This window comes from Argentina silus, assembly GCF_951799395.1.
Source record: "Argentina silus genome assembly, chromosome: 13".
In the NCBI taxonomy this organism is placed as follows: Eukaryota; Metazoa; Chordata; class Actinopteri; order Argentiniformes; family Argentinidae; genus Argentina; species Argentina silus.
In genome coordinates, this window is record NC_139667.1 from 5,713,813 (window position 1) to 5,739,838 (window position 26,026).

At 42.4% G+C, this 26,026-nt stretch overlaps 5 protein-coding genes across 10 annotated transcripts; 2 read left to right on the forward strand and 3 right to left on the reverse strand.

Annotated features, from left to right (window-relative positions):
- The first annotated feature begins 69 nt into the window (after nt 1-69).
- Nucleotides 70-3,178, forward strand: LOC310813788 (uncharacterized protein). Its single transcript, XM_083682907.1, has 6 exons — nt 70-155; nt 344-543; nt 718-869; nt 1,222-1,360; nt 1,712-1,798; nt 1,955-3,178. Exons 2-6 carry the CDS (start codon nt 367-369, stop codon nt 2,075-2,077), a joined length of 678 nt encoding a protein of 225 aa, XP_083539033.1. The 5' UTR covers nt 70-155; nt 344-366; the 3' UTR covers nt 2,078-3,178.
- A 1,212-nt stretch (nt 3,179-4,390) lies between these two features.
- Nucleotides 4,391-6,590, reverse strand: LOC310814186 (cell division cycle-associated protein 4-like; the record flags this gene model as incomplete). The annotated part of the gene is made up of 2 exons (XM_083683486.1): nt 6,415-6,590; nt 4,391-5,204 (listed from the first exon to the last, which is right to left on the reverse strand). The coding sequence occupies exon 2, from the start codon at nt 5,198-5,200 to the stop codon at nt 4,391-4,393; it is 810 nt and encodes a 269-aa protein (XP_083539612.1). The 5' UTR covers nt 5,201-5,204; nt 6,415-6,590.
- Nucleotides 6,591-7,160: 570 nt separating this feature from the next.
- LOC310813924 (cell division cycle-associated protein 4-like) lies at nt 7,161-12,546 on the reverse strand. 6 transcript variants are annotated; one of them, XM_083683110.1, is made up of 4 exons: nt 12,438-12,539; nt 10,835-10,853; nt 9,967-10,300; nt 7,161-9,327 (listed from the first exon to the last, which is right to left on the reverse strand). In XM_083683110.1, the coding sequence occupies exons 3-4, from the start codon at nt 9,982-9,984 to the stop codon at nt 8,416-8,418; spliced, it is 930 nt and encodes a 309-aa protein (XP_083539236.1). In that variant the 5' UTR covers nt 9,985-10,300; nt 10,835-10,853; nt 12,438-12,539; the 3' UTR covers nt 7,161-8,415. The 6 variants fall into 6 exon arrangements, with proteins under 6 accessions (XP_083539236.1, XP_083539235.1, XP_083539237.1 ...); XM_083683109.1 differs by having other exon boundaries at nt 9,967-11,949; XM_083683111.1 differs by lacking the exon at nt 12,438-12,539 and adding an exon at nt 9,665-9,795 and having other exon boundaries at nt 9,967-12,381.
- A 1,233-nt stretch (nt 12,547-13,779) lies between these two features.
- On the reverse strand, nt 13,780-16,029 carry gpr132a (G protein-coupled receptor 132a). The gene is made up of 2 exons (XM_083683136.1): nt 15,963-16,029; nt 13,780-15,192 (listed from the first exon to the last, which is right to left on the reverse strand). Exon 2 carries the CDS (start codon nt 15,185-15,187, stop codon nt 14,177-14,179), a length of 1,011 nt encoding a protein of 336 aa, XP_083539262.1. The 5' UTR covers nt 15,188-15,192; nt 15,963-16,029; the 3' UTR covers nt 13,780-14,176.
- A 4,099-nt stretch (nt 16,030-20,128) lies between these two features.
- LOC310813769 (activator of 90 kDa heat shock protein ATPase homolog 1-like) lies at nt 20,129-25,534 on the forward strand. Its single transcript, XM_083682885.1, has 9 exons — nt 20,129-20,302; nt 22,562-22,752; nt 22,922-23,004; nt 23,130-23,247; nt 23,560-23,648; nt 23,846-23,971; nt 24,097-24,198; nt 24,290-24,341; nt 24,491-25,534. The coding sequence occupies exons 1-9, from the start codon at nt 20,223-20,225 to the stop codon at nt 24,661-24,663; spliced, it is 1,014 nt and encodes a 337-aa protein (XP_083539011.1). The 5' UTR covers nt 20,129-20,222; the 3' UTR covers nt 24,664-25,534.
- Nucleotides 25,535-26,026: the final 492 nt, after the last annotated feature.

Below are 26,026 nucleotides of genomic sequence, written 5' to 3' on the forward strand. Positions count from 1 at the left end.
GGCGGCTCCAAAACAGTAGCAAGTAGGCTAATGTACGTGTACGCCTTCCTGATTCTTTTAAAACCTGCACCTGCCCGGTGAATCTACTGATGGTGTATTCGGTGGCCTTCCGACGATCGAAATCAAGGAATTACAAGATTTATTTCCAGTATAATGTAAGTTAGAGCTTGTGCCTATACGTCTTTTGTATTTTGAATGCTAGTTGATAAATACATTCATGTGAGTCCTGTTGTTGTTGACTTCATCCAAACAGTGACTTTTCTTGATTGGGTAAATACTAAAGTCATGTCATTTTCATGTCATTTCTCTGCTCTTTCTGATTTCTTTCTCTGTCCAAAATTAGAGCTTCATAGTTTTTTTTATTGAATGGAGGCGCCAACAGTTTTAGGTTGCGGGGATATCGTTGACTGGTCTGTCTGGGGACAGGATAACACCGAGGATGACAGCGCATTTGGAGAGTGGAGTTCTGTCGGTTCAAAGTCGGAGGGAACTGAACCCTCCTCAGCTTCCTCTTCGTTCTTGGTCTCTGATCACTCAACAGAGGTTGTTTTGTGTATCCAAGTTTGTTCATGTAACGTTTACCATATTGATATGTTATTGCATGATAATGATGAGCTGTCTAGAACTTGCCTCTGCACCTTCTCTCGTAGGCTCTCATGATTCATCATGTCATGATACATCATGGAGTGCAATCTATTATCTGATTCACTATTGTAGGTGGAGAGTGGTGATGTGAAGATGCCCTGGCTGCTGCAAGTCTGTTTCCAGGCCTTCAGTGAATCTGTAGAGGCCGACTGTGCTATACCATCATTGTCCCAGCTGCTTCAAAACACACCAGCAAGCCCCTCTCAGCCATCAGGCTCCATATGGTATCTGATTCCCACGTCTCTTTTTAACTGTAAGGTGTGAACTGTAGGCGATAAGGAAGGGGATATTAAGCTCGTCGTAGGCTAGTCCTGTTCACTAGCCTAGAGGGCTTGCACACAGGGCTAAGTGGATATAAGTAAGCATAATCTGGCACGAGAGCGCAAGGGTGAGTGTTTGTCGAGCTATAAGGAGTGTGTGAGTTCTGTGTCGCAAAAGACTAGACAGAGCATCAGCTAAATTGGGCATTTGTCAAGTCTGTGTGTCCTCTCTCCCTATTTGACTACCCTGTTAAGTGGTATTGATGTTTGTGTGCAGTGAGACTGTAATTGTCATCTCCTCTCCTGTCCTGCTTAGCGACAGTGCTAGTCTGTGGAGCCGTCTGCTGACTGAGCCGAGAAGACTGAGGCTTTCTGAGAAAAGGCCCAGCTTACACAGCAACAGAGGACTGATCTCTGCTCTCAGGATCACAGCCCCAGACAACAACACTGGCCAGGTGAGCAGGGTAGGGGAGGGCACTGGGAAAGGAGGGAATTCAAGGTCCTGTAATGTCTTTATGATGTGTACATTTTGTTTTGTTTATTACAGTAATACAAAATACGAATTATGGGGTTCACATTCAAATGTGTTCTTTGCAAGTTCGCGGCACATTTATTATACATTTAAATACATTTTGGGAGATGTGCACAAATGTTTTGCCATACTGCATCTGTGTACAGTCGAAAATAGCTGCTAAAACTGCTGTTTTGCTTTGTGTCCACTGGGTGGTGCTCCAAGATTCCATGAAATGTAGTCTGCCTCATGTTCTGCGTGTAAGAAATATGTTTTTCCCACCTCTGTTCCATAGTGTGTGCCTTTGTCTTTGGAGGACTATGAAGAAACAGAGAGGCCTTCTTGCCCCTTCACTCCTGCTGGTCCTCTTATCCAAACAAAGGTGTGTGTATGTATGTGTGGTGTTGGAGATGGGCATCACAGATTTGGTTAGGGTTGTTACCATAAGGCAGTATCATTCTGCCCTCATTAGCAGTGAGTATGTGTTCCGTAACCTCTAACTTCACCTCAGCCCTTACTCTCACCTCACTCCACTCAGCTGCTGGCACCCTCCTCCTGCCATCGGGACACACCGGTGTTCCTGTACCAGATCTCCCAGCAGTGGCTTGCTCAGTGCAGCCTCCAGCTGCAGCCTCAACACTGCAAGAAAGCCCTCCAATGAACAATGTTCAAGGATACACTGTGTTTTGAATAGTAGTGGGCTGAATGGGTTTGGTTGTAGCCCTGGTGAGAGCGAGAACACAATATTCACCTCTGAATTTACATTTTGTTTACACAGCTTGTGGAGGAGACACATTTTATTCAGTAGTCATTGTTTTGCAGGGGTACATTTGTATACAATCCAGCCACATTGATACATTTGTTATAAGATCAAATCAGTTTAACCTCTGCTGTTTGATACCACTGTTTTCCTGGGGAGGGGAGGGGAGGGGAGCGTCCTCTCCAGAGATGATGCAACTCTGTGGAAACTGGAAAGACCAATAAGCCAATGCATTCCTCTGTTCTTCTGTTACATGGTCACTAGGGGGCAGACTGGGGATATATTCTGTTTTCAGCGTCTGTCTTCCCCAGGCCTCCTGCGCCCCATTTTACAAATGAATGTCTGTTCTGTATATGCACTGTTCACATGCAATTAACCCTGTATAAGGTATCTGACAGAAGACTCATAGTCTACTATTTGTTACATGTTGTTTTAGATAGTTGAACATGTGCTTCTACATGTAATACCACACGTCTTTGTATCATGCTGTAGATATGTTTTTGAATCTGTAATTTATGATATTTTAAGAAAAAAACACAAGGCTCTTCCTAATGTTTCATTATCCAAGGACCAGTAGTATAATAATCAAAAGAAGAACATTTACTCAAGGTGTTGTATTCAGTATTGCATTATAATGAGGCATCAAATCAAGACAAGTAATAAGAACACAGACAATATATTTAATCGTTATTTAATTTAACTGTAATTATAAACAAATACAATGTATTTTGCCAGAGTATTTAAATTAAACAATTGAAACTAATTCCATTTAATCATCATTCTACAAATCTGACACACCACCAAGCAGTGGAATAAGATGATTTTGTACTACAGAGGGACTAATAGCACAGACCGGTACCACTGAAAACACTGACTATATGTCTACGACTATACTGTATTGTATACAGTAGATTGTATAAAGTAGTGGATGTACAATCCTCACAATAGATGGCTTGTGCTTTAACTGTGTACACCTTGTGCTTTTTGCATCTTGCCCACTGTTGATCCTGTGTCCCTGCAAAAATATTCAAGACCACATTTTTCATGTCATTGGTCACACTTCAGATTATCACTGAGCTAACAACCCAGAATGCCCCACCCCGCCCACCCATACAAAATCAATGGCCCTTCCAAGGTGTTGGCTCTGGCGCCGGGCCTGGGTATAACACAATCCTGAGTTCTCATCCATTTCAACTACCAGGATTTGTTTTTCTGGAGAGAGAAAACAAGGGGTTATTGGAGTAGCACACTCCTCCCACAATTCATCTGATTGGCTGGCAGGCTGAGGCTATGAATAGAAATGAAATACCCCTAGCAAAACAATCACCTTTTCACAAAGTAAGCCCCTCCCACATGACAAGTGATGTAGCTCTGAACATCCCAACCCTCCTTTCCTCCGCCGCCCTCCCCCTCTTGTACTCTCTATCTCTCTCTTTCTTTCTCCGCCTCCCACTACCCCCTCTTAGCTCGTGCACTGGCAGGATGTCAGAGTGAATTAAGATGTGCAGCGGCTGAGGAGAGGCAAAGGGACGTGGAGAACGGACGACCCCGTTGTATCGTGTTGTTACATGACACTCGTACACGACGAGAAAGGGGCTCACTGCTCAGCTATCCACTGGATGTATTTGCTAGCTTTCACCTTGACAACTCAAATGTACTCATAACTCATCTGAGCATTTGTAGTAAGGCACAGTTTGGTGGAGAGAAAGAAGGTTGCTATGAAGACAGGTGCCCTCTTAATCTGACGTATTCTCAGAATTAATCACATTAGTCCAGAATGACAGGTACCAGGTGGCAGGTAAGGTGTGTGCCAGGTACGGTATGAGGTATTGGAGTGTACATGATTTCACGGTAAATACAAATGCAAAGTGCAGTTAGACAACAAACCAGTAGAAACGCAAGCATAATGCTGATGAAGAGGTAGACTATTGGAATAATTTGATCGATTGATCGATTGCATCAATAATGCTCAGTTCCATAAGGAGGCATGTGTGACGGTTACATTAAGGGAGGCATGTATTGAAAGTGAAGACCAATAGCATTTCAACTAGTGCATCTGTTCCTTGCATTCTGTTGACTTCTGAACATTACTTCCACTGTAGGTGGACATACGGCACCTGGATAAAATCAATGAATGGCAAACCACATTCTAAAAAGATATAATAATTTACAATTCTGAGCAAAACAAACAATTCATCATGTGATCCCCATAAATCAGGAGTTAACCAAGACTTTCATAATAGGGTCCAGATCATTCAGGTCTGCCAGACACAACTGTAAAGTGCTGGCTGAGGTATAACTGGAGTACATCTGCAGTTCCTCAACTCCACAGGAGGAGACCCCGCCAGCCCAAGAGGGGTAAACGGTCCAGGCATTGGGGAGGTCCGAGGTGTCGCACATGGAGGTGTCAATGTCCTCAAAGATGTCATCAAGGGCAAGGTCAGTGAGGTAGCTCATGGCGTTTGCTGTCTCTAAGGAGCAACGGTGTGTCACGGTCGAACACCCAGGCCAGCAGTCCTGTGAAAGGGACGCAGACGCAGGTACGTGGGATTGTGGCAGTGAAGAAACATCCAGTTTTTCACCTTCAGAACACGTTGGACAAGTGAGAGGCATGTCCTCCTCTCTAATATGGTCTCTGAGTGGGGAAGAGTCTTGGTGAGCACCATCAATTACGGAGTCTGAAAGTGCATCTAAGAGGTCAGGTGTGTTCATAAGCATGTCCGGGGACCGGGAGAATACACACAGGTCAAGACTGCCAGTGCAAGCCTGTTCCTTTTGCATGTCCTCCTGAATCTGCCTCAGAGTGTTCAGCAGCAGTACTGACCGACGCAGGCTGGGTTCCACCCCTGTCTGACCGTGCTGGAGCTTGTCCAGAGACAGGCTGAGCACCAGTTGACGCTGCTGCAGGTGGGGCAGGTAAGACTCGCCCTGTGCCCGGTCCTCATCTCTCTGTGCCCCAAAAACGGTGACCCCTTCTGCCTCCTCAGAACAGCTCCACTTCCGCTTCACACCTCGACCCAACATGGATCTAAGACAGAGAAACGGACAGGAATCAGATTTTCATTGATCAACACCTCAAAGAACACACGGGAGACTGTGAAGATGTATGCACTGAAAACGTACAATATGTGGAGGGGCATTCTGCATGCTACTGTACATTTGTATATGTTTCAAGCTGCAACACAGTATCATTGCAAAATGTCCATGTACTACATCTAGGCTAAGTCCAATTTCATTAAAATAGAAGACATCTATAATGCCATATTTCGTCAAAATAGAATAGTCTAGATAAAAGTCTAGATTTTAAAAAATGCTTTAGCAACGTTTTACGTGGCAGTTAGGCAGTATGAGGCATTGTCTTTGAGTGGTTAAGGTTAGGGTTGGGCATTAGGGTTTGGGTTAGGAATAGCTTCGAAGTGGTTAGGGTAAGCGTAAGCTGTCGGTTGAATGCATTAGTAAACATTAGCAACAAGAAAACTAAATTAGCAAACAAAACCACTAAACGCACTTTTGTCAAAATTGTCGCAAAGCAAATCCGAAACCGCAAAGTTCGGGTTGCAAGACTTCGATACTTCGATACTCCCTCCGCCAAATCCCATCTACCAAATAATGATTTATTTTTGATCATTTCTTCGATAATTATGTCTTATGATGTGATGAATAGGATTATTCTGTTTCTATCAATAGCTATATGAGAATTACGTCTTATATGACTATGAATAGGAAAAGTTATTGAACGTCAATATTTGCACGTTACGTTATGAGAGGGCTGCCCGCACAACATACAGATCAAATCAAACTGTATTATTATTCATATACACAGAATACAGCCGTAGACGGTGCAATGAAATGCAATGTTTAGGGCAAGCTAGCTCCTCAACAGTGCAACGAAGTAATACAATAATATATATATATATATATTATTTTTTTTAAAACACAGTTGCATGCAGCATGCAGTATCCTCCTCCACACACTGAATGTTTGAGTGCATCATTTTCAGTCTCCATGTGCTCTTGAAAACAAGATCGATATTGTGCAACATATACAGTACCTATATAACGTTGAACAAACTTGACGTGACGTCAACCCCAAGGTATTTTCACGATTTTAAATGTGAGGAAGTCATTGGTCATGTGTGCGGCTCATTATTGCAAAGATTATCGGGTGAGTTAAAGCATTGAAATCCTGCTGAGATATGTTCAAATCTGCAAGTACAATATGCTTTAAATCTCACGTACCTGTATTTAATAGAACAATATTCAAACTCCTCCGTTTTGAGATCGTGCGCATTGTTAACGAGTCTTAGGTTTCTCAGTTGACCGTCATTCAGTCGAGATCCAACTGAATCGTATCGAAAATCGTATAGGAAAATGATACAATTCGTACAGTGGACAGTGGCTCTGCCTTGTTTTCACCATGGTGATCCTTCACTGACAGCTGATAAATAAGTCTGCCCTGCCGGGAGAGGGCTGACGTGCACTCGGCTCCGAAACGAGCAAGAGGCGGGCTTCAATTAAAAAGGGTACAGCGGAAGGCGGACACAGCCGGCCTCCATACAAACGCGATTGGTCGGACAGACCGCAGACCGCGCCTCCGCCTAATGTCAGTGGGCGGTCTCACCACTCACGGGGCAGCGAATGTGAGAATGTACATCATTCTCAGGCCTCTTACATTTTTCTGAGCAGAAGTGCGGTACTGTACCTCGTGTATAATGCAAAGTACTTTAAAAGCTGACCATTTGGGGGCAAGGTCTGAATATTATGAAGGCCTCTGCACAAATGTAAGTCATTACCATGGAAGGAATAAGAAATTCACTTGAAAATATTCGGATGCAGTCGTTTCAATAGAAAAGTGGAATGGGTCATACGTTAATCTTCAATTAGTTGGAATATAATCGTATTGTTTCAATATATTCACACAATTATTCACTTGAAGTTTATCAAGTGAAATTAATTAAAAGAAAAAGACACAAAATAACTTCATTGCACCTTTTATTATAAAAAATATTTACAAAGATGCTACAATTTTTTCCATAATATAAAAATGCATATATTTTACAATTGTTAAGGTCTTTGAAATTCTAGCTCCTGTTCGAACCAGAGTGACATCATTCAAGGGAGTGTTGTGGTAGTAAGGTAATACTGTCTGCTTTCACTATTCCGTTTTGCCTGAGTAATCTTCATCATGATAACGAGCAATAATGAAAATCATTTTAGAGAATGACAGCTGCTTGTAAGAAAAAAATCATTTTGAAAATTTAATTAATTCTATACAAAGAATCATTTTGCAAATGAACTGCATAGTGAATAGTAACCACCATTCTTGCTCTTGAAAAAACAAGGAATAAAGAGCTGTGTTTCAAAGAAAAAAAAACTATTGAGTTGCTGTAATACAAAACATATTACATGGGGTTACACTGTAAATCAACTTGGCATGTCCATATCTGTATTGAATAAATAAAATAAATTAAAAAGTAATAACTTAAATGGGTCAACCCATAATTCTTCATTTGTAATAATACAAATATCAGAAAATATGGCTTTTAATGCAGATATCAAGCAGGAGTTTCTCTAAATACTTCAGGAAAACAATTCATTGTTCTGAGCCAGGGAGCATCTCATCAAATCAAAGTGAAATGACAGTGCCTGAAAAAGCATCATGACAGTACCTGCCTTGAGACTTGTTATATGCTTGATACTAAAACCATAGGAAGACATTGGGTGAATCTGGCTACATTAAAATCTTAAAATCTCTGTCAGGGAAAAAATAATATCAAGTAATTCTGGTAAATTTCCCACGCTGTATGATGCAAAAAATATATTTCTATATACATACGTACATATACATATATTTCACTAATCTTTGTTTTACTCTTTAGGAAAATATGCATTGCTTCAGAGGTTTGGATGTATAACTTGTTGCGGTCTCTATTCATGTAGTGTAATGGCATTGCTCTTCAGTTCATATAACAATAAATTAAAGACAAAACTGGAAAAATAGAATGTATGACAAAAGGAAACATAGAAAGTATGTAAAAAACAAACAAAACATTATGGTATATGTTATAATCTCAGTCCACCCACAGATGAACAACTGCATGTGTTAACACTGTGATGTTTTTTGATTTCATAAATCCTCGACATATGCTTGTGTAATAACATAACGCATCCATGTACACACAATGTGCACAGTCTGAAAAGAGTCTGCAAAGTCAGTACAAATAGGAATTGTCTTATATTTCAAGAGCCCACTATGATCTCCATGATGTGGTCCAGTTCGTTGAGGTCTGATCGGCAGCTGGTGCTGGAGCTGAGGGGGGAGGGGCCATGGGAGAGGCTCTCCAGGAGGTCATAGGGCCCCATCTTAGGCGCACTCTGCATGCCTGTTAGGACTGTATCAAGGTCGTAGTAGGACGCATCCACGTCTGAAAACAGTTCCTCAAGTGCTGGGTCAGGGCCGGGTGCAGGGTTTTTGATCTCGAACGTGCCGAAGACCTGCTCTGCTGTCCTGGAGTCCTCCACAAGCCTGTCCCCATCCTCCCCTTCCGATCCAGACACACATTCCTCACTGTCCTCCTCGTCTTCATCCTCCTCCTCATCGTCATCATCGTCACCCGTTTCTTCCTCCTCCCAGCAGGGGTCCATGCCAAAGGTACCTGGCAAGTAGACGGTTGGGGCTTGGGGGGAGACAGTGGACATGATGACCTCCCCCTCCACTTCGCCTTCCCCCTCCACTACCACCTCCTCTGCTTGGCAGCCCTCAGCTGGGAAGGGTTTGAGGACCTGGTCGCCCTGGCCTGCCTCCGTCTGCCGACACAGCACCTCGGTGGCCACAAGGCGGTCTGCAGGGCACTGGGCAGCACTCAGGGCCTGGGTCATTAACTGCCAGGTGCCGTCCTGCGTCATCTCCTCCTGGATCTGACGCACAGTGTTGGCGATGAGCACCGATCGGCACAGGTTGGGCTCCACCAGCATGTGGCACAGCTGCAGCTTGATCAGAGACATGTCAAGCAGGGACTGCCGCTGCAGGCTGTAGGAGGACAGCATCCTCACCGCTGCAGCATTCGGTTGGTTATCCTCAGGACCAGGCACAGGATCATCCCCGGAGTCGGAAAACTTACGCTTTGTGCCCTTTGGGAACATGGTGGCTCTCTATAGTAAAGGGAGATGAAAAGACAATTATTGACCGCAATGCTGTTGAAATACCATACACACTGGCACAGGCACAAACACACAAAGTATCATGTGTTGTCTTTGCAGAATTTTACTGCTCAAAAAATATAAGGTAACATTCTTAAAATGAGTGAAATTACAGTTTGTGATGCAATGTTTGAAATGTACAATAACAGGAGAGAAACTACTGAGGTGACTATCAATATGCTAAATCTCAGCTGATAAGAGACACTTGTGATAAAGAAACTCTACAGGTAAAGTATTGATGTAGGCTACAGTATAAATGGCTTGTTGTTTTTCTGAAAGTTTGCTATACCTTTCCTGTTGAGAGGCATTAGCATAGCAGCTTGGTCCCGGCTGCTGCGCTTCAGTACTTTTGTACAAGCAACAAGCAGCTTTTGTTCTGCACCCTTTCTGCCCATTTTAGGCCAGTCTGAAGCAAGGCTCCTGCTGGGCGGAACAACCACACTTTTAACAGACCCACTGAACCACCGAAAATACAGCATGTTACCAACCAACTGCGAGCACTGCATCAAAGTCAGGATAGTTCAGCCGTTGCTCCCCCCCCCCCCCCCCCCCCAAAAAAAAAAAAAAAAAAAAACTTCATTTCACAATCACCTCATTTATATACACCATCCCCAACCCACTGCCACCGGTTATCAAGAGATCTCCTTATCATGAAGTGAAGAACCTCCCTCCAAACATGAGAGAATAGGAAACATTGGGTAAGAAAAATGTAATGAATACCACACAGATTTACATGTGATATGATGTTTTGAGATAGATAAACCCATGCTTAAAGAGCTAGAACTACCAGAATGTCATAACGGGGGGGAAAGGAGGATAAGTGAATCTCCTATGAGTAGCCTATTTCGGCCTGAATTAACTTAGTGAGATGATGTCAGAACACTTGCCTCAGAACAACATGCCTGCCAGCTTGGATGGGTGCTGACTTCAAGGAACAAATAAGCAAGAAGGGAGGGTAGAACAGGGTTTGAATACAGGCCTTGTAACACTTCACACTACATTTCCAATCCGACTAAAACAAAGGGAGTTTTGTCAGGGTGTGTGTCCACTACGACTAAGCGCTGTCGGTAGTCGGGCATTTCAGTTACTACTCCACTACATTGATCGACCATCTAAGAAGCAACAAAAGGAAGTCAAACAGGACAGGAGCACATATGTAATGATCAAAAAATTTAATGAATCAAAAAACTAAAAGAGACTAGACATTTTGGATGTAAAAGCATAGGCCTACTTCTGAAGTTAACAAAAGATACAATTCTTTATCAACACATACTAGCTGATAGCAAAAAAAGGAAACATATCTGCATAACTTCTGCATACGTGTCGGCCTATTTAGATCATAACAACAAGCACAGTCCTATAATATATTCTAGGGCTCTAGAGATACACTGGATACCACTGAGGCACAGCTTTTTCAGTCCGTACACTACAGGTTAAAAACATCAAGCTTCAATCCTACCTGTGGAGACATCTCAGCACTGTTGAAACAAATGATATCACAAAGTGATTGTCTGTTGGATCTGTTTTTCACCATTAAGTAGTCTCATTTGCAGAGCATTTCAAATTGGCCTCGTTTGCAGAGGGTGTTACTGAACATCACTTGGACAAGGGACTGTGTGATCTACTCTCCTGAACCACTGCTTTCACTAGAGGGTAGCAATGCGCTTAGAATGTCATTAGCCGTCATTGAGGAAAAACTGTCTGGACTGGTGTTCTTACTGAAATAGAAGGTCACGTTAGCTACAACAACTGAACACAGCAAATGGATCTCAGGAATGTTTTCCCTTACACACTGCAGAGCTGCATTTGTTCTACCCCACTAAGAGAATTAAAAAAAATGGGGTTGCCAGGTACCCTGTCATTAAAAACATGAAATGTGAGGCAGAAACATGAAAGTATTCACTTGGTCTTTCCTTTTGTTTACAAGCCTGTCAAAAGGGGAATAGGAGAATATTCTACCTAAGACATGCACACAAACACACAGAACACAACTGTAGGTTCATGTCAATCACCAGTGCCCCCACACAAGGGGTCTATACTAGTCTAACTGATTGGATATCTGAAAACGAGAAAAAGATAAGCAATCATTATGACGTGACAAAAAAATAATTACGGGTGCAAATGGGCCTTAATCCTCTGCAAACCTAAAAAGGACTGTTCAATACAAATCTGTTAGGCCAAAACTAACGGACAAAAAATAATCAAGTAGGTTAATGTGGCTATAAAAACAGAACAGATGTCAGGACAACATTCAACACTGCAAAATGCTGGTTTGGTGATAACTTCAATCGACCTGGCACAACCTACTTGATCGGAAACCACACTCGTTGAGTATGCTGTGTGCGTGGGTTGTCGTTTGTAGCATAATGTTAGTGTTTCAGTTTGCCCAGGTATCTAAACTTCAAAGAGCAACAAAAAGCAGCCGCACCAGAGATCCTCCTCCTCGTCTCTGGCTCCACCTAGGAATTGGCTCCCCTCCCCCACAGTACTGACGCTGATGGTATTTCCACTGCCGCTTATGGTTATTTGAATGGAGAAATTAGCTGACTACCCAAGCAGTGCGACGGGTGCATCCTGCAATTCACAATAGGTTAATAAAATAATTTTCATAATGAAATCAGTGTCTTTCACCCGATGAACACATTCATGTCCTTCCAGGGCTCTACCGCATGCTTTGTCTGGTGAGCATCACACAGGAAAGATTGGGCGACAATGGAGATGAGGCCATTTTGAAATAACTAAGTTAGCTACCTAGCTGGCTAATTCCCTCAGTCCACTTTTAAGATAAAATGGGGGAGATATGTATGCAAGCACTTCAAATACACAAATCCGCCCTATACTTACTATAATTATCCATTCTCCTGGAACGGCGTGATCACTTGTGAAATCTGCATCTACTTAATAACGCTACCGTGAGTACTGTGAGCTAACGTAGCATAGCGCCCACCGCCTCAGTCATTTCAGACTAACATTTGATAGTACTTTTGTAGATAATATAACACAATAAATACCACTTAGTAACCAAAATGATTAAATGTGATCAATAAATAAATTCAGCGTACCTTTGTATATTTTACTTTATTCCGGTGTTGGTCATAGGATCCTCTGTAAAAAGCGGCGATCAGGCTTAGATGAGATCATTCATGCCACGGCTTCAAAACTACCTCGTCTTCGCTGCTCTGCTTGCTACGGCCAGGGAGCAGGGTGGCAGTCGGGGGGGAAGGATGAAGGGGGCGGGCTCGATGCATCTTGATCGACAGGCTGTCACTTCATTGAGAGCACCCGAACAAAAGATACGCTCTCAAAAGGCAAAGACATTGTAAAAGATAAACCTTGCTATGCAACATATGAAATATCAAGTTTCCTTACTCATACTGTCATGATGCATGGGTGAGGGCTAGGGTTAGGTCTGGAGCTAGGGTTCGGGCAAGGTTTAGGTTTAGGGCTGGAGGTGGGGATAGAGTTAGGGCTAGAGCTAGGGTTAGGGCAAAGGCTAGGGTTAGCAAAGTTGGAGTTAGGGTTTGGGCTGGAACAAGGGTTAGGGCTGGGGTTAGTGCTGGAGCTAGGGTTAGGGCTGGAGTGAGGGCTAGGGTTAGGGCAAAGGTTAGGGCTGGAGCTATTGGGTTAGAGCTGGACCTATGGTTAGGTGTAGGGCTGGAGGTAGGGCTAGAGTTAGGGTTAGGGCTGGAGCTAAGGTTAGGGTTAGGGTTAGCTAAGGTTAGAGCTGGAGTTAGGGTTTGGGCTGGAACAAGGGTTAGGGCTGGGGTTAGTGCTGGAGCTAGCGTTAGGGCAGGAGCTAGGGGTAGCGTTTTCTCCATTGGTAATTGCAGGGGTTGATAATCACAGGGGTTTAGTCAGCAATAGGAAGAAAGGCACAAAACAGAAAGGAATGCATATTGCTTTTTACTTAGAATGAGCTACCACCTTTAACTAAAGGCCAAATAGCACCTGGCATCTTGTTGTGTCTTGTCTTTGTGTTGATTTGAACTTAATTCTGATTTTCTGTTTGTTATACACCACAACGGAAAAAAAGAGCATTTCATAACAGATTCCTGCTGGCTTAAAATACTTTCGTCCGTTGTTTCCATTCATCACATCTGCTGTGACTTTCATACAAGATTGCTGTTGAATGTCCAATCAGAATGCTTTTAATGTAAGAAAAATCATGTCACATGTGAACCACAGTGATTCCACAATGCACTTTCTCTGAATATGCATTGAGAGAAAAAAACACAATAGCCGTTTGAGTGTTTGTCTGTGAGAGTTTAAGCAGTGTCTGCAAAAATATTTGAAGTGTGTGTGTGGGGATGTGGTGGTGTGGGAGGTTTAGCTATAGGTGTGTTTCCTTTACCTGTCACTGACCTGACCACAGAGTTACTTACGGGCTTCTGATGTATAGGGTTATGGTACGTGCAGAAACTAACCAAAGTCATGGGAGATCGTCACCGATTTTTATTTAAAAGATTTTAGATTATTTTTGTATCCACAATAATTAAATTATTATAGTGAATTAAATTACTTCACATCTTTGAGTGCATGACAGCATCCTCTATCTGTAATATCTTTGTTATCCAGCCTTTATACAAGATGAAGGTGAACTTCCTATTGTCAGGAAACATATTCTCTTTCTGTTCAATAACATGGAAAAAAGCTGATCCCCAAAAAATAATGAGACTTGAGAGTGATCGATTGGACTCTCCATCCACATCTATCTCTCCTCGTGAAGATGCAATAGCGCCAACCTGCAGTGACAAACTCACTCCTAGGGCCAGTGTTCATTCTGTGAGTTTTTCAAACTGTGTCATCTGTGCTGGCCACTGTCTGTGAGACGTGGACGCAGGGAACTGTTCCCACTGCGGAAGCTGCTTAGGCCACGCCGGATCTCTTTACGAATGCTGTCACTGGCAAGCACGTACAGGATGGGGTTCAATGCACTATTCAGTGTGGACAACCCTAGGGATATGGTATAAGGTGTGTAGACACGTATCTCAAAGTTACACTCATCCTGAGGGGTAGAGATGTGGAAGGTGACGGCTCGCAGCAGCAGGATAATGTGGTAAGGACCAAAACAGATCAGGAAGAGGGCAACCACGGCGACTGCTAGGTTTCTTACCTTCACCTTTTGTCGGGACAGCAGCCCAGAGCTTGCCTGCACATTTGCCAAGATAGCGCGGTTGGTAATCACTAGGATGGCCAACGGGATAAAGAATCCCACAAAGAAGCGGGCGTAGTTGAACGTGGCCAGTGTGGAGTTGCTGTGGCCTGGCTCAAAGCAACTCCTGTTCTGCCCCTTGTCTACCTCACCCTCAGTCATGAAAAATACATTCAGGTGTCCAGCTGCCACCACAAGACAGATAAGAAGGGCCACTGCCCCTGCCGTCTTCTGCTGGCGCAGGCCACGAGACTCAATGGAATACACTACTGCCACGTAGCGGTCAATTGAGACACAGCACAACAGGAAGATGCTGATGTACATGTTGTTGAAGAAGATGTAACCTGTCACCTTGCAGGCCAGTGTGCTCAAGGGCCACTGGTGGCCCCTGTCCACATAAACAGCCCACACTGGGAGCGTGCACAGGTACATGAGGTCACAGAGGGACAGGCTCAGAAGGTAAATTCCCAACACATTCTTTCGGTGCACTTGCAAGATGGTCATGCAGACAGTGGCCAAGTTGGCAGGCACTCCAATAACCAGGACTGCGCTATACAAGACCACCAGCGGGATGCGGTCCTCATTGTATGGAAGGGTGCAGTTTGTGATCCAAGTGTGGCTGCCGGCTGTCGCTGTTTGGGTTGTATTCAATGTGTTCATGGTTACTGAGGAAAAATTAAGAGAGGAATTTACAGAACTCACATTATTTTAGGTCAAATTGCATTGTTAATGTAGAGCAGTGCACTGAAGCATTTATAAAGAGTATTCAGTCTCCAATCATTTCACTTTTTCAACCAACCTATTTTTAGGAAGCTTTATCAATTGGTATATGAAGAACAGAATACTTTTTTTTCTCTCTTAATGTGTGTTGTTTCAAGTATATTGGGACATTTTAGTGCCTCACCAGATTTTCACTTGAAGTGAGCCTGGAATCTTCCTCTACTGATTCTGATCACACATTTCACCACATCCTTCCTTTATGTGCAAAGTAGCCACCTCTAAGCTACAGTAAATGTAGCTCTCATCATATCATCACTCATAAATCACTCTTATATGATGGGGAGCTTTAATCAATCAAACATCCATTTTAACCCTTGCATGATCTTCATAAACAGATGCATATCCATGATGAAGACAGTAATACGATAAATATGATAATATGAATATTACTTTTTTTTCATACCATCACAAGATGACACTTTCAAATACAACATTACCCTCAATAATGTTCTGGGATTTATTCAACAACCTACTATACTAAGGCAATAAAAGGCACTACATGTAAAGTAGAATATAATGTGTAAGTTTTGAAAGTCCACAGTTATAACATTTTAAATTAAAAACATTTAAGATGTCATTCATTATTGAGTTAACTATTTGGAATTGCATAATATACACCAAACTGAATTTGAGAAACACATTTTAAACTACTCACTGCTCTTGTTAGGTGCCAGTGGTAATTCAGCAAATCTTTGAAGCTAACTGCCTGTAAAGAAACACGTACACAAGCTCTCTGTATGACTGGCGAACCAATCAAATTGTTGGCAATGTAGAGCCTCTTCCTCTATTTCAGATCAACCCCTAGGCCTTACTACTTGGAACTCCATGTAGAAAATTATATTTTCAAAGAAGACAAAAAAAGACATTTTAAATAGTATACAGCTGGCATGGCATTGTTTACATTATTTTAACAGAAATTGACCTTTAGCCACACAGAGAGAAACTTGAGACATAAAAGGTTATTTCAAATTAATTCTAATTGTGAGAACAATGATCTAAACAGCAGCTCAAAATTCACTTCCTGAAGAAAAGGAAACCTTCTAAAAAGGTCTGGCACTGTAAACTTGCCTGGTAGGCTAAGGAAGACCGAAGAATATCCACCATAAAAAAATAAAAAAATAAAAAATAACTGTAGACAGATCAGGAACGCTCTCCAGGAGGTAGTAGTAGTGGATGTGTCAGAGACTACCATCCGCAGAAGACTTCACTTCATCAGCAGAACAACAAAGGCTACACTGCAAGATGCAAACGACTACATAATCTCAAAAACAGGATGTTCAGGTTACAGTTTGCTTAAAAGTACCTAAATGAGCCTGCAGAGTTCTGGGATAAGGTCTTGTGGACAGATGAGACGAAGATTAACATGTACCAGAGTCTTGGCGAGAGGAAAGTGTGGAAAACTGCCCATCATCTACAGCATACCACCTTATCTGTCATTCAGTCAACCTTCATGGCCACATTGGATTATGGAGATAGAGTATAAATGCATTTTAGGTCATTCTCAGGGGACCTGGTTACAGAGGAGTGTTCATGTTTTGTATGAAATTGTATCTTGTGTTTGTGTATGTACAGTATGTGTGTATGTATTGGTATCATTTGTATTGCAGGGCTCCCTTGAAAAAGAGAAACAGAAGTATAACCAATATTCATACAAATACCCTCAAATCAAAGCTGATAATCCATACTTGAACCTCATGTGAAGTGTTTGACTTTAGATCCAAACTTTTGGAGTATACATTAGATTAGATTAGATTAGATTCAACTTTATTGTCATTGTGCAGAGTACAAGTACAGAGACAACGAAATGCAGTTAGCGTCTAACCAGAAGTGCAAAAAAGCAGAAAAGTGCAGTGTGAGCAATATATACAGGTAGTGCAGTATATGAGCAGTATAAGTAGTGCAGTATAAGTATAGGTAGTGTAGTGTAGCAGTATATGTATTAGCAGTAACATTATAAGCAGAATAAATAGAAATAGTATGAACAGTATAAGCAGCATATGAGCTGTATAGGCAGTGCAGTATAAGCAGTATATATGTATTAACAGTAACATTAAAGCAACGTAAATAAACAGAATAAATATGGAATGCAGTATGAACAGTATAAACAGATATGTACAGTATGTACAGATGTGCAGTGTATTAACAGTAGCATTAAAAAAATAAGGATATGTGCATTATGAACAGTATAGACAGATGTGTACAGAAGAGCAGTAGTATGTAGTATAAGAGCAGTGTGTACAAGTGAGGATGCAGTATGTACAGTTTATAGTAATACTATAGGGTAAGAGTAGTGCAATTGTCCGGGGGGGGGGGGGGGGGGGGTATAGGGCTTGGTAGGTTGTCACCTAGGTGCAGAGTTAGAGTTCAGTGGAGTGACAGCCGCAGGGAAGAAGCTTCCTCTGAACCTGCTGGTTCGGGTGCGGAGAGACCTGTAGCGCCTCCCGGAGGGGAGTGGGGTGAACACTCTGTGGCTGGGGTGAGAAATGTCCTTGACGATGCTGCGTGCCTTACGCAAGCATCGTTTGCCCTGGACAGCCTCAATGGAGGGGAGTGAGGAACCGGTGATGCGTTGGGCAGTTTTCACCACCCTCTGCAGTGCTTTCCGGTCAGAGGCAGAGCAGTTGCCATACCATACTGTGACACAGTTGGTGAGGATGCTCTCGATGGTGCAGCGGTAAAAGTTCACCAGGATCTGATTAGACAGATGGACCTTCTTTAGTCTCCTCAGGAAGAAGAGACGCTGGTGAGCCTTCTTGATCAGGGTAGAGGTGTTGAGGGTCCAGGAGAGATCCTCAGAGATGTGGACACCCAGAAACTTGAAGCTGGTGACTCGCTCCACCTCAGTCCCGTTGATGAGGATGGGGGTGTGTGTGCCAGCTTTTGACTTCCTGAAGTCCACAATGAGCTCTTTGGTATTCCTGGTGTTGAGAGCCAGGTTGTTGTCGTTACACCACACTGTTAGGTGCTGGACCTCCTCCCTGTAGGCCGACTCATCGTTGTTGCTGATGAGACCAATCACCGTTGTGTCGTCTGCGAACTTAACAATGGTGTTTGAGCCATGTACAGGTGTGCAGTCGTAGGTGAAGAGGGAGTAAAGGAGGGGGCTCAGCACACAGCCTTGTGGAACGCCGGTGTTCAGGGTGAGGGTTGAGGAGGTGTGGTTATGTAGCCTAACAGACTGCGGCCTGTTGGTTAGGAAGTCCAGAATCCAGTTGCAGAGGGAGGAATTGATGCCCAGTTCACTGAGTTTGGTGATCAGTTTGGAGGGGATGATGGTGTTGAAAGCTGAACTGAAGTCAATGAACAGCATTCTCACATAGGTGTTGCTATTGTCAAGGTGGGACAGGGCGGAGTGAAGTGCCGTTGAGATGGCATCCTCTGTACTCCTGTTCTGACGGTAGGCGAATTGGAAGGGGTCCAGTGTGGGAGGTAAACAGGTCTTGAGTTGAGCTAGGATGAGCCTCTCGAAGCACTTTGTGATGATGGGCGTGAGTGCAACTGGATGGAAATCATTAAGGCTCGTTGCAGTGGAGTGTTTTGGCACCGGCACGATGGAGGTGGTTTTGAAGCACGCAGGGACAGCTGCTTGGGCTAGGGACAGGTTCAATATGTCAGTCTAAACCTCAGTCAGCTGCACAGCACAGGCCCTGAGGACGCGTCCGGGGATGCCATCAGGACCAGCAGCCTTGCGTGCATTAGTCCTGCTCAGTGCCGCACACACGTCGGTGGGAGAGAGAGTGAGGGGCTAGTGATCTGCAGGGAGCACAGCCTTGATGGCCACCTCCTTGTTGTCCCTGTCAAAGCGGCCATAGAAGTGGTTCAGCTCATCAGGCAAGGAGGCGTCGATGGAGGGGGGGGAGGTGTTAGTGGGTTTGTAGTCTGTGGGTCAGAGTTGTTCGAGAGCCAAAAGAATAAAATATGCTTCACTGTCCAAAGTACTTATAGTTTATACGCCAGTCAAACATCTCTGCATCTCTGTGGTGGAAACAATAATGATATGATGGAAGTCTGTTCTAATACAATATACAGCATATAGCCTCTCCCTCCATGTCTGTGTTAAGTACACATACACAGACATGAGCTCTGTTACAAGACACAAGACTAACTGTACTATAAGGATTATGTATACTACATCATCAGCATGGATCACCCGGCCATACAGTCGTAGATCTGATCTGTTACACTGTGCGGTCCGGAACTCTCAAGTAACAATGCCAACAGGACATTTAAGCAAGTGAGACACATTTCCGTTTCCAGCATATTCTACGGCCAAAACGAAGGAAGAGAGCAGTTAGGAGCTCTATTCTTTTGTCAACGATAAACCACTACCTGTCGTTTTCGCGACTTCAGAATAAAAGCGCGCGGTAGGAGATACACGGAAAGTGATAGGATCACACGATTGTCTCCTATTTTTGTTGAAATAAGAAATTGTTACGGAACATAAAGTATATACAATTTAAAATTACAAAAGTAATTATGATCATTACAATTTACATGTTGGTTACATGATGTCATTTTACTCATGCCTAGTATATTTGTATAAACTGGACTTGACACTTCTGGAATATGGATTAGGTGAGTGAGTCTTAAGCTGTGTCTTACAAAATGTTACTGTGGTACATGGAGATTAATTCCATGTTTATTTCCATTTAAAAAGTTAAATGTAATTTGTGGTTTATCCATATTTACAATTTGTAATTGTTTATCGAGTTTACCGCTTTTATTTAAAAAAAACATTTTTACATTCACCGGAAGTTGGTGGGCAGAGTTCCACTAACGTTGATCACGGAACGTAGGTACAGTTAGCTGAGTATTCTGGAAACGTGCCGTAGAAAGACAGTGAACGATCACCCGGCGGTGAAGTCTGCTCTCTTCTCCCATTAACATTATTGTTCACGTCTGAAAAAATATACCCATGGCGAAGTGGGGAGAAGGGGACCCTCGCTGGATTGTGGAGGAGAGAGCAGATGCTACTAACGTCAACAATTGGCACTGGTGAGGAAGGAAAATCGGTCCGAGCTCGATTCCAGCCAGGCTAGTGTCGCTAGCTGGCGATTTGAATTGGAGCTCAAACCTGATAGAAAGCAGCTAGCAATGAAGTATAGGTAGCTAACCGTTAGACGCTATAGTTGGCGAAATTATGAACACGGGAAATTCCTAGTGCTACAACGAGAACTAACTTGACCGGTAACGCTAGCTAGCTAATGTGCTCTATTCCAGCTTTTACTCCAGTTGCGTAAGGACGGTCACGGTGTGACACGAGATGTGTTAAGGGATGCTTAGAAGTAGCTAGCTATTCCCATTGTGAGCAATTTCACGGTTAGCAGTATATGATCGGTGTTATTACAGTACACTCTAAAAAGGCAGCTGTACAATAAGCTATACTTATCATTATGACCATCATTACAAATACATAGTTGTTTGGATATACTTGCATGTAGTAAGGTACAATTGTCCCATTCCTGTCAAGCCTAGATCTGAAGGAGAGCCATACACGACAACAGTCACATTGGCTACGATGACTGTATTAATTATCTAATAATATCAAATGTATTCATGTATATTCCTTAACCTGTATTCAATGTCGGCTAAGGATGTTTAATACAGTGCCTATAGAAAGTCATCATACCCCTTTGAAATAGTTACTATATTTGTCGTACAGCCTGAAATCAAAACCCATTAAAAAAAAACTTAGCCATGCAACATCAAACTAATGTTAGGAAAATGTATAAAAAATGAAAAACAAGAATAACAGGGTTGGAAAAGTCATCAGTCCCCTGATTTAATATTTTGTAGAGCCACCTTTTGCTGCAATTACAGCCATCAATCTGTTTGGATATGTCTCCACTAGCTTTGCACACCTAGATCGGAGAATATTTGCCCATTCTTCCTTCCAGAATTGTTCGAGTTCAGTCACATTCTGTGGTGAGCGGCAATGGACTGCTCTCTTCAAGTCCATCCACAGATTTTCTATCGGATTTAAGTCAGGGCTCTGACTTGGCCACTCAAGGACATTCACCTTTCTATCCTTAAGCCACTGCGTTGTTCTTTTGGTGGTATGTTTAGGATCGTTGTCGTGTTGGAAGGTGAATGACCTGCCCATCTTCAGCTGTCTAGCAGAGGGACGCAGGTTGTCCTCAAGAAATTAGGTGTACTTGGCAGCATTCATTTTCCCTTCAATCCTGACCAATTGCCCAGTCCTCGCTGAAGAGAAACATCCCCACAACATAATGTTGCCACCACCATGCTTCACAGTAGGTATGGTGTGTTTTGGGTGGTGTGCTGTGTTTGGTTTTCGCCAAACATAGCGCTCAGAGTTCAGTCCAAAAAGTCTCTTAGTCTCGTCTGACCATAAAACCTTTTTCCACATGGCAACAGAATCTTCCAGGTGTGTTTTTGCATAGCACAAATGAGACAGAGTGTGGCACTTTTTCAGAAAAGGCTTCTTTCTTGCTACCCTGCCAGACAGGCCAGCTTTGTGTAAAGCTTGTGAGATTGTTGTCACATGCACAGACAGACCAGTCCCAGCCATAAAGACTTGTAAGTCCTTCAAAGTTGCCTTTGGCCTCTTGGTAGCTTCTCTGATCAATGTCCTCCTGGCTCGGTCATCCAGTTTGGACGGACGGCCTGATCTAGGCAAGGTGTTGGTGGTGCCATACGCCTTCCACTTCTTAATGATGCTCTGAACATTACTCAGAGGGATAGCTAAAGCCTTTGAAATCTTTTTGTAGCCTTCATCTAAACTTGTGCCTTCCTACAACTTTATCCCGGAGGCCTTTTGAAAGTACTTTTCCAACCATGGTGAATTCTTTGCAGAACCATGCACTTCTAGTAGTGGAATCCTCAAGAAACAGCTAGTTTTATTCTGAAGTAATCAAAACCACTACAATTGATGTCAGGTGGGGGGCAATTAGCCTGGTGTTTGATCTGGAAGTTGATTGGTTGCACCTGAGCAAGTTTATAATGGTATACTCTAAGGGGCTGATCACTTTTTTATTGTTATTTTCACTTTGATGATGAGGGTTATAATGTGTACATACAGCTCAAAAAAGTTAGATTTGATTTATTTCAATTTCCAGGGTGTAATATGACAAAAGGTAAAGATTTCGCAGGGTATGATGACTTTCTATAGGCACTGTATGTGTCGTTACATATGACTAATTCTTCACAGTTGCTAACTGCTGAAAATCAAGTTGTTTTCAACTAGTTAGATGATTCCATATTCACATCTGTTATTTGTCTCTGTGTTTAAAGGACTGAGCGTGATGCTACAAGCTGGTCATCAGACAAATTGAAAGCCCTACTCCTTGGATTGTGTGTGGAAAATGAAGAGGGCAGTTGCGAAGTCACTGAAGTCAGCAAGGCCGAAGGGGAGGCCTCCATCAACAACCGCAAAGGAAAGCTCATTTTCTTCTATGAGTGGAACTTGAAAGCTACTTGGACAGGTTTGTTTGTCAGTGTGATTGGGAGGATTTACAGTTATTATTGTGCATTTTTGTTACTCACCACCATGTTCTCATTTCTATCTATAGCCAAAAAAAAGAAGAAAAAAAAGAAACCACACTGCACATTTAACACTTCATCCTCAATTGGTGCTCTTGTTTTGTTTGCCAGGAACGTCAAAAACAGGAATCAAGTACACAGGAAATATTGAAGTTCCAAACCTCTCTGATGAAAATGACATGGAAGACCTTGATGTAAGTTACATCTGGGACACATGTAGATATGTTGTATACTATTGCTCTCTGGTAATCATTCTCTATACTGTGATTTTCTCACGGTTGGAATGTTATTTAATGCAAGATGTTTGATCCTGTGACAGATAAGCATAACGCTGGGCAAAGATGAGCCGGAGACCCCACTGACTGCCCTAATGAAGAAGGAAGGAGCGGACAGAATTCGTGCAGCACTGGGTGGCTATGTTGACTTCCTCAAAACAGGCAAGGCTACCCAGTTTCTTGTTGTCTGATTTGCTGTATTACTGTTCACATTGAATTATAATTGAATAAGTCATTATTGCGACTTGTTGTGGTCCCTACATCTTATAATTGAGGCTGTAAAGGCTAATGTGGTCCTCTGTGGCTCAGTTGGTAGAGCATGGCTCTAACAAAGCTTAGGTTGTGGGTTCGATTCCTGCTGCGACCATATGTACTGAAAAATGTATGCACTCACTGCGATGTATGTCGCTTTGGATAAAAGCGTCAGCTAAATGGCATTTATTATTATATTAATGTGTAATGTTGTGTTCACAGAGTTCACACAGGGCATGATCCTGCCCACAGCAAACGGCATGTCGAAGCAACTGTCTTCACAGTCCAAAGCCAAAGTGGACAAAACTCAGGTTGGTGCTGTCATTCCTTCCATGACATTCACCTGTAATAATAGACTAACCCCTCTGCAGAACTGTTGTCTTCATAGCATAATGCTATGGTGCACGGCTTGTGGGTCTTGAAGTGTCCGATGTTGTTCACTTTTCAAATCTTTAGTTTCACAGAAACCTTTCTTTTGGTTCTGTTTTTCGTCTTCTTCCAAATACAGATTAGCTCAGGCAGCTCAGCCCCTCGAGCTAACTCTGGTGTGAAGATTCCCACCTGTATGTTCCGCATGAAAGAGTCCTTCCTCACCTCACCAGAAGAGCTGTACAGGGTCTTCCTCAACCAAGAGGTGAGATGGGCACACACATTGTCTCATAACTAATTCTCCTGTAAGTTTCCATCACAAATGATTTGTTTGTGACACATCATTACTGAGCTGGTTTCTTGAACAATTCTGCCTCCATGGCTGTGTAGATGGTCCAAGCATTCACACATGCTGCAGCAGTAGTGGATGCGGAGAAAGGGGGGAAGTTTCGCCTGCTGGATGGGAACGTGATTGGTGAATTCCAGGAGCTGGTGAGAACTTTCTCCTTACAACCCAAAGCAGGATGCACTCAGATCTGAACACACAAGTTAGACTCTTTTTTTTCTTTTCTATTTCCATCAGGTTCCTGAGAAGAAAATAGTTATGAAGTGGAGATACAACACCTGGCCCTGTGGTAAGCCATGTTCTGCTGTTGCCATAGCCACATTACTTCACCACAAGTGTGTGTAGAGCATACACACATCTAGAGCCATGTTCGAACACTGATTTTACTCGTATGAAATATTCATCAATTAATTTCACCTCTTTTCCTCTGGCCTAAAGAACACTATGCGACCTTCACTCTGAACTTCTCGGACCGGGGCAGCGAGACTGACCTGCGGTTGGAATGTCGGGGTGTTCCGGAGAGCGAGGAGGAGAGGACGAAACAGGGCTGGCAGAGATACTACTTTGAGGCGATCAAACAGACTTTTGGTTATGGAGCACGACTCTATTGAAGACGGTGTATTGTATTATAATGTTCTTGATTTTTAATTCTGGGTCCACATGTACAAAATGTCAAATTGAAAAAAAGTGTCATGAGAAAGGAGAACAGTGGGGGAGAAAGGTTTCTGTCACCTTTTCATGTATGTAGAAATGTTTTAATTTTAGAAGATATTTCTCTCAGCATTCTGGTCTACGAAACGAGGAGCATGAATGGACTTTGCCTTTCGGAAATAAAGAGATGTTTTGAACCACTAACGCAAATTGGTCTCTGCTCAACGGGAGAATTCAAAATGTTAGACATTGTTTTCTTAGCTTTTGTTTGAACAAAATATGATATCATTGTGTTACTTTGAAAATAAATGTGATTTTTACTGAAATAGCTACGTTTAATCTTTTAAAAGTTCAGGAAAACTTCAAAGAGTATGCATGTTCCATTAAAACTGAATGATAAAAGGTGTTCTCTTAATTCGAACTGTATTCGTGGCCCATTGCAAGTTATTTTAAGCAGATGTGCAAACCGTTACTGTATTTTCTCAACTGTTTGTTTTGCGTTTTGTTTTTTGCACATTACAAAACCATATTTTCGACTCAATAATGTAAACATTAGATTGTAGATGGCTCTTATGGGAGAACATGTTACTAAGTAAGACACCCCAGGGCTTTCTATGGACGGTTTAGGTTGCTAGTAATTCAGCATAGTCTGGCAAACTCCTTTGCTCCACATGGCCTCAAAATGTGTCAATTTCCAAAAGACTAACATGTAACCTGAATTAATTCATCTATTTATTTATTTTAGTTTTTTTTGTATTTCCCCCATTCTCATGAAAAAAGAAAAGAAAGATACCATTTGATTTCTTGTAATAAACTTGACCTTGCATCCTCTTATCCTCGTATTATTTTTCTTTGACACAATCTCTTGCCAAATACTGTGTAGTTATTTACACTTATGTAGTTTTATGCTACAATATATATATGTTTTCCCTCAGATGTCAATGGTAAAATTTTTTATCTTCCTTGAACATCTTAAGGCATTGTTATGAATCTGTATTTAATTGTAGGTGTATTTGCATATAGGGTGACACTGCACAGAGTTGACAGTTGATTCAACACATGTTTTTTTAATTATCTATAGAACAGAATGTACAGAATGCACAACATTCTCAAATGTGAATCTTTTAAAAAATGTAACAATTGCTATAAAAATGTAACATTACCATTGACCACAGATCCACAAATATGCCAAATGAGTTCTTACTTTTTTCATTACCAAATAAATTATAGAAATACCACCACAACTGGCAAGGTTTTTAACAGCATTTTCTCTATCCAACATGGAAAAGCAAAAACACACAAAATACAGATTTCTCATGTTCC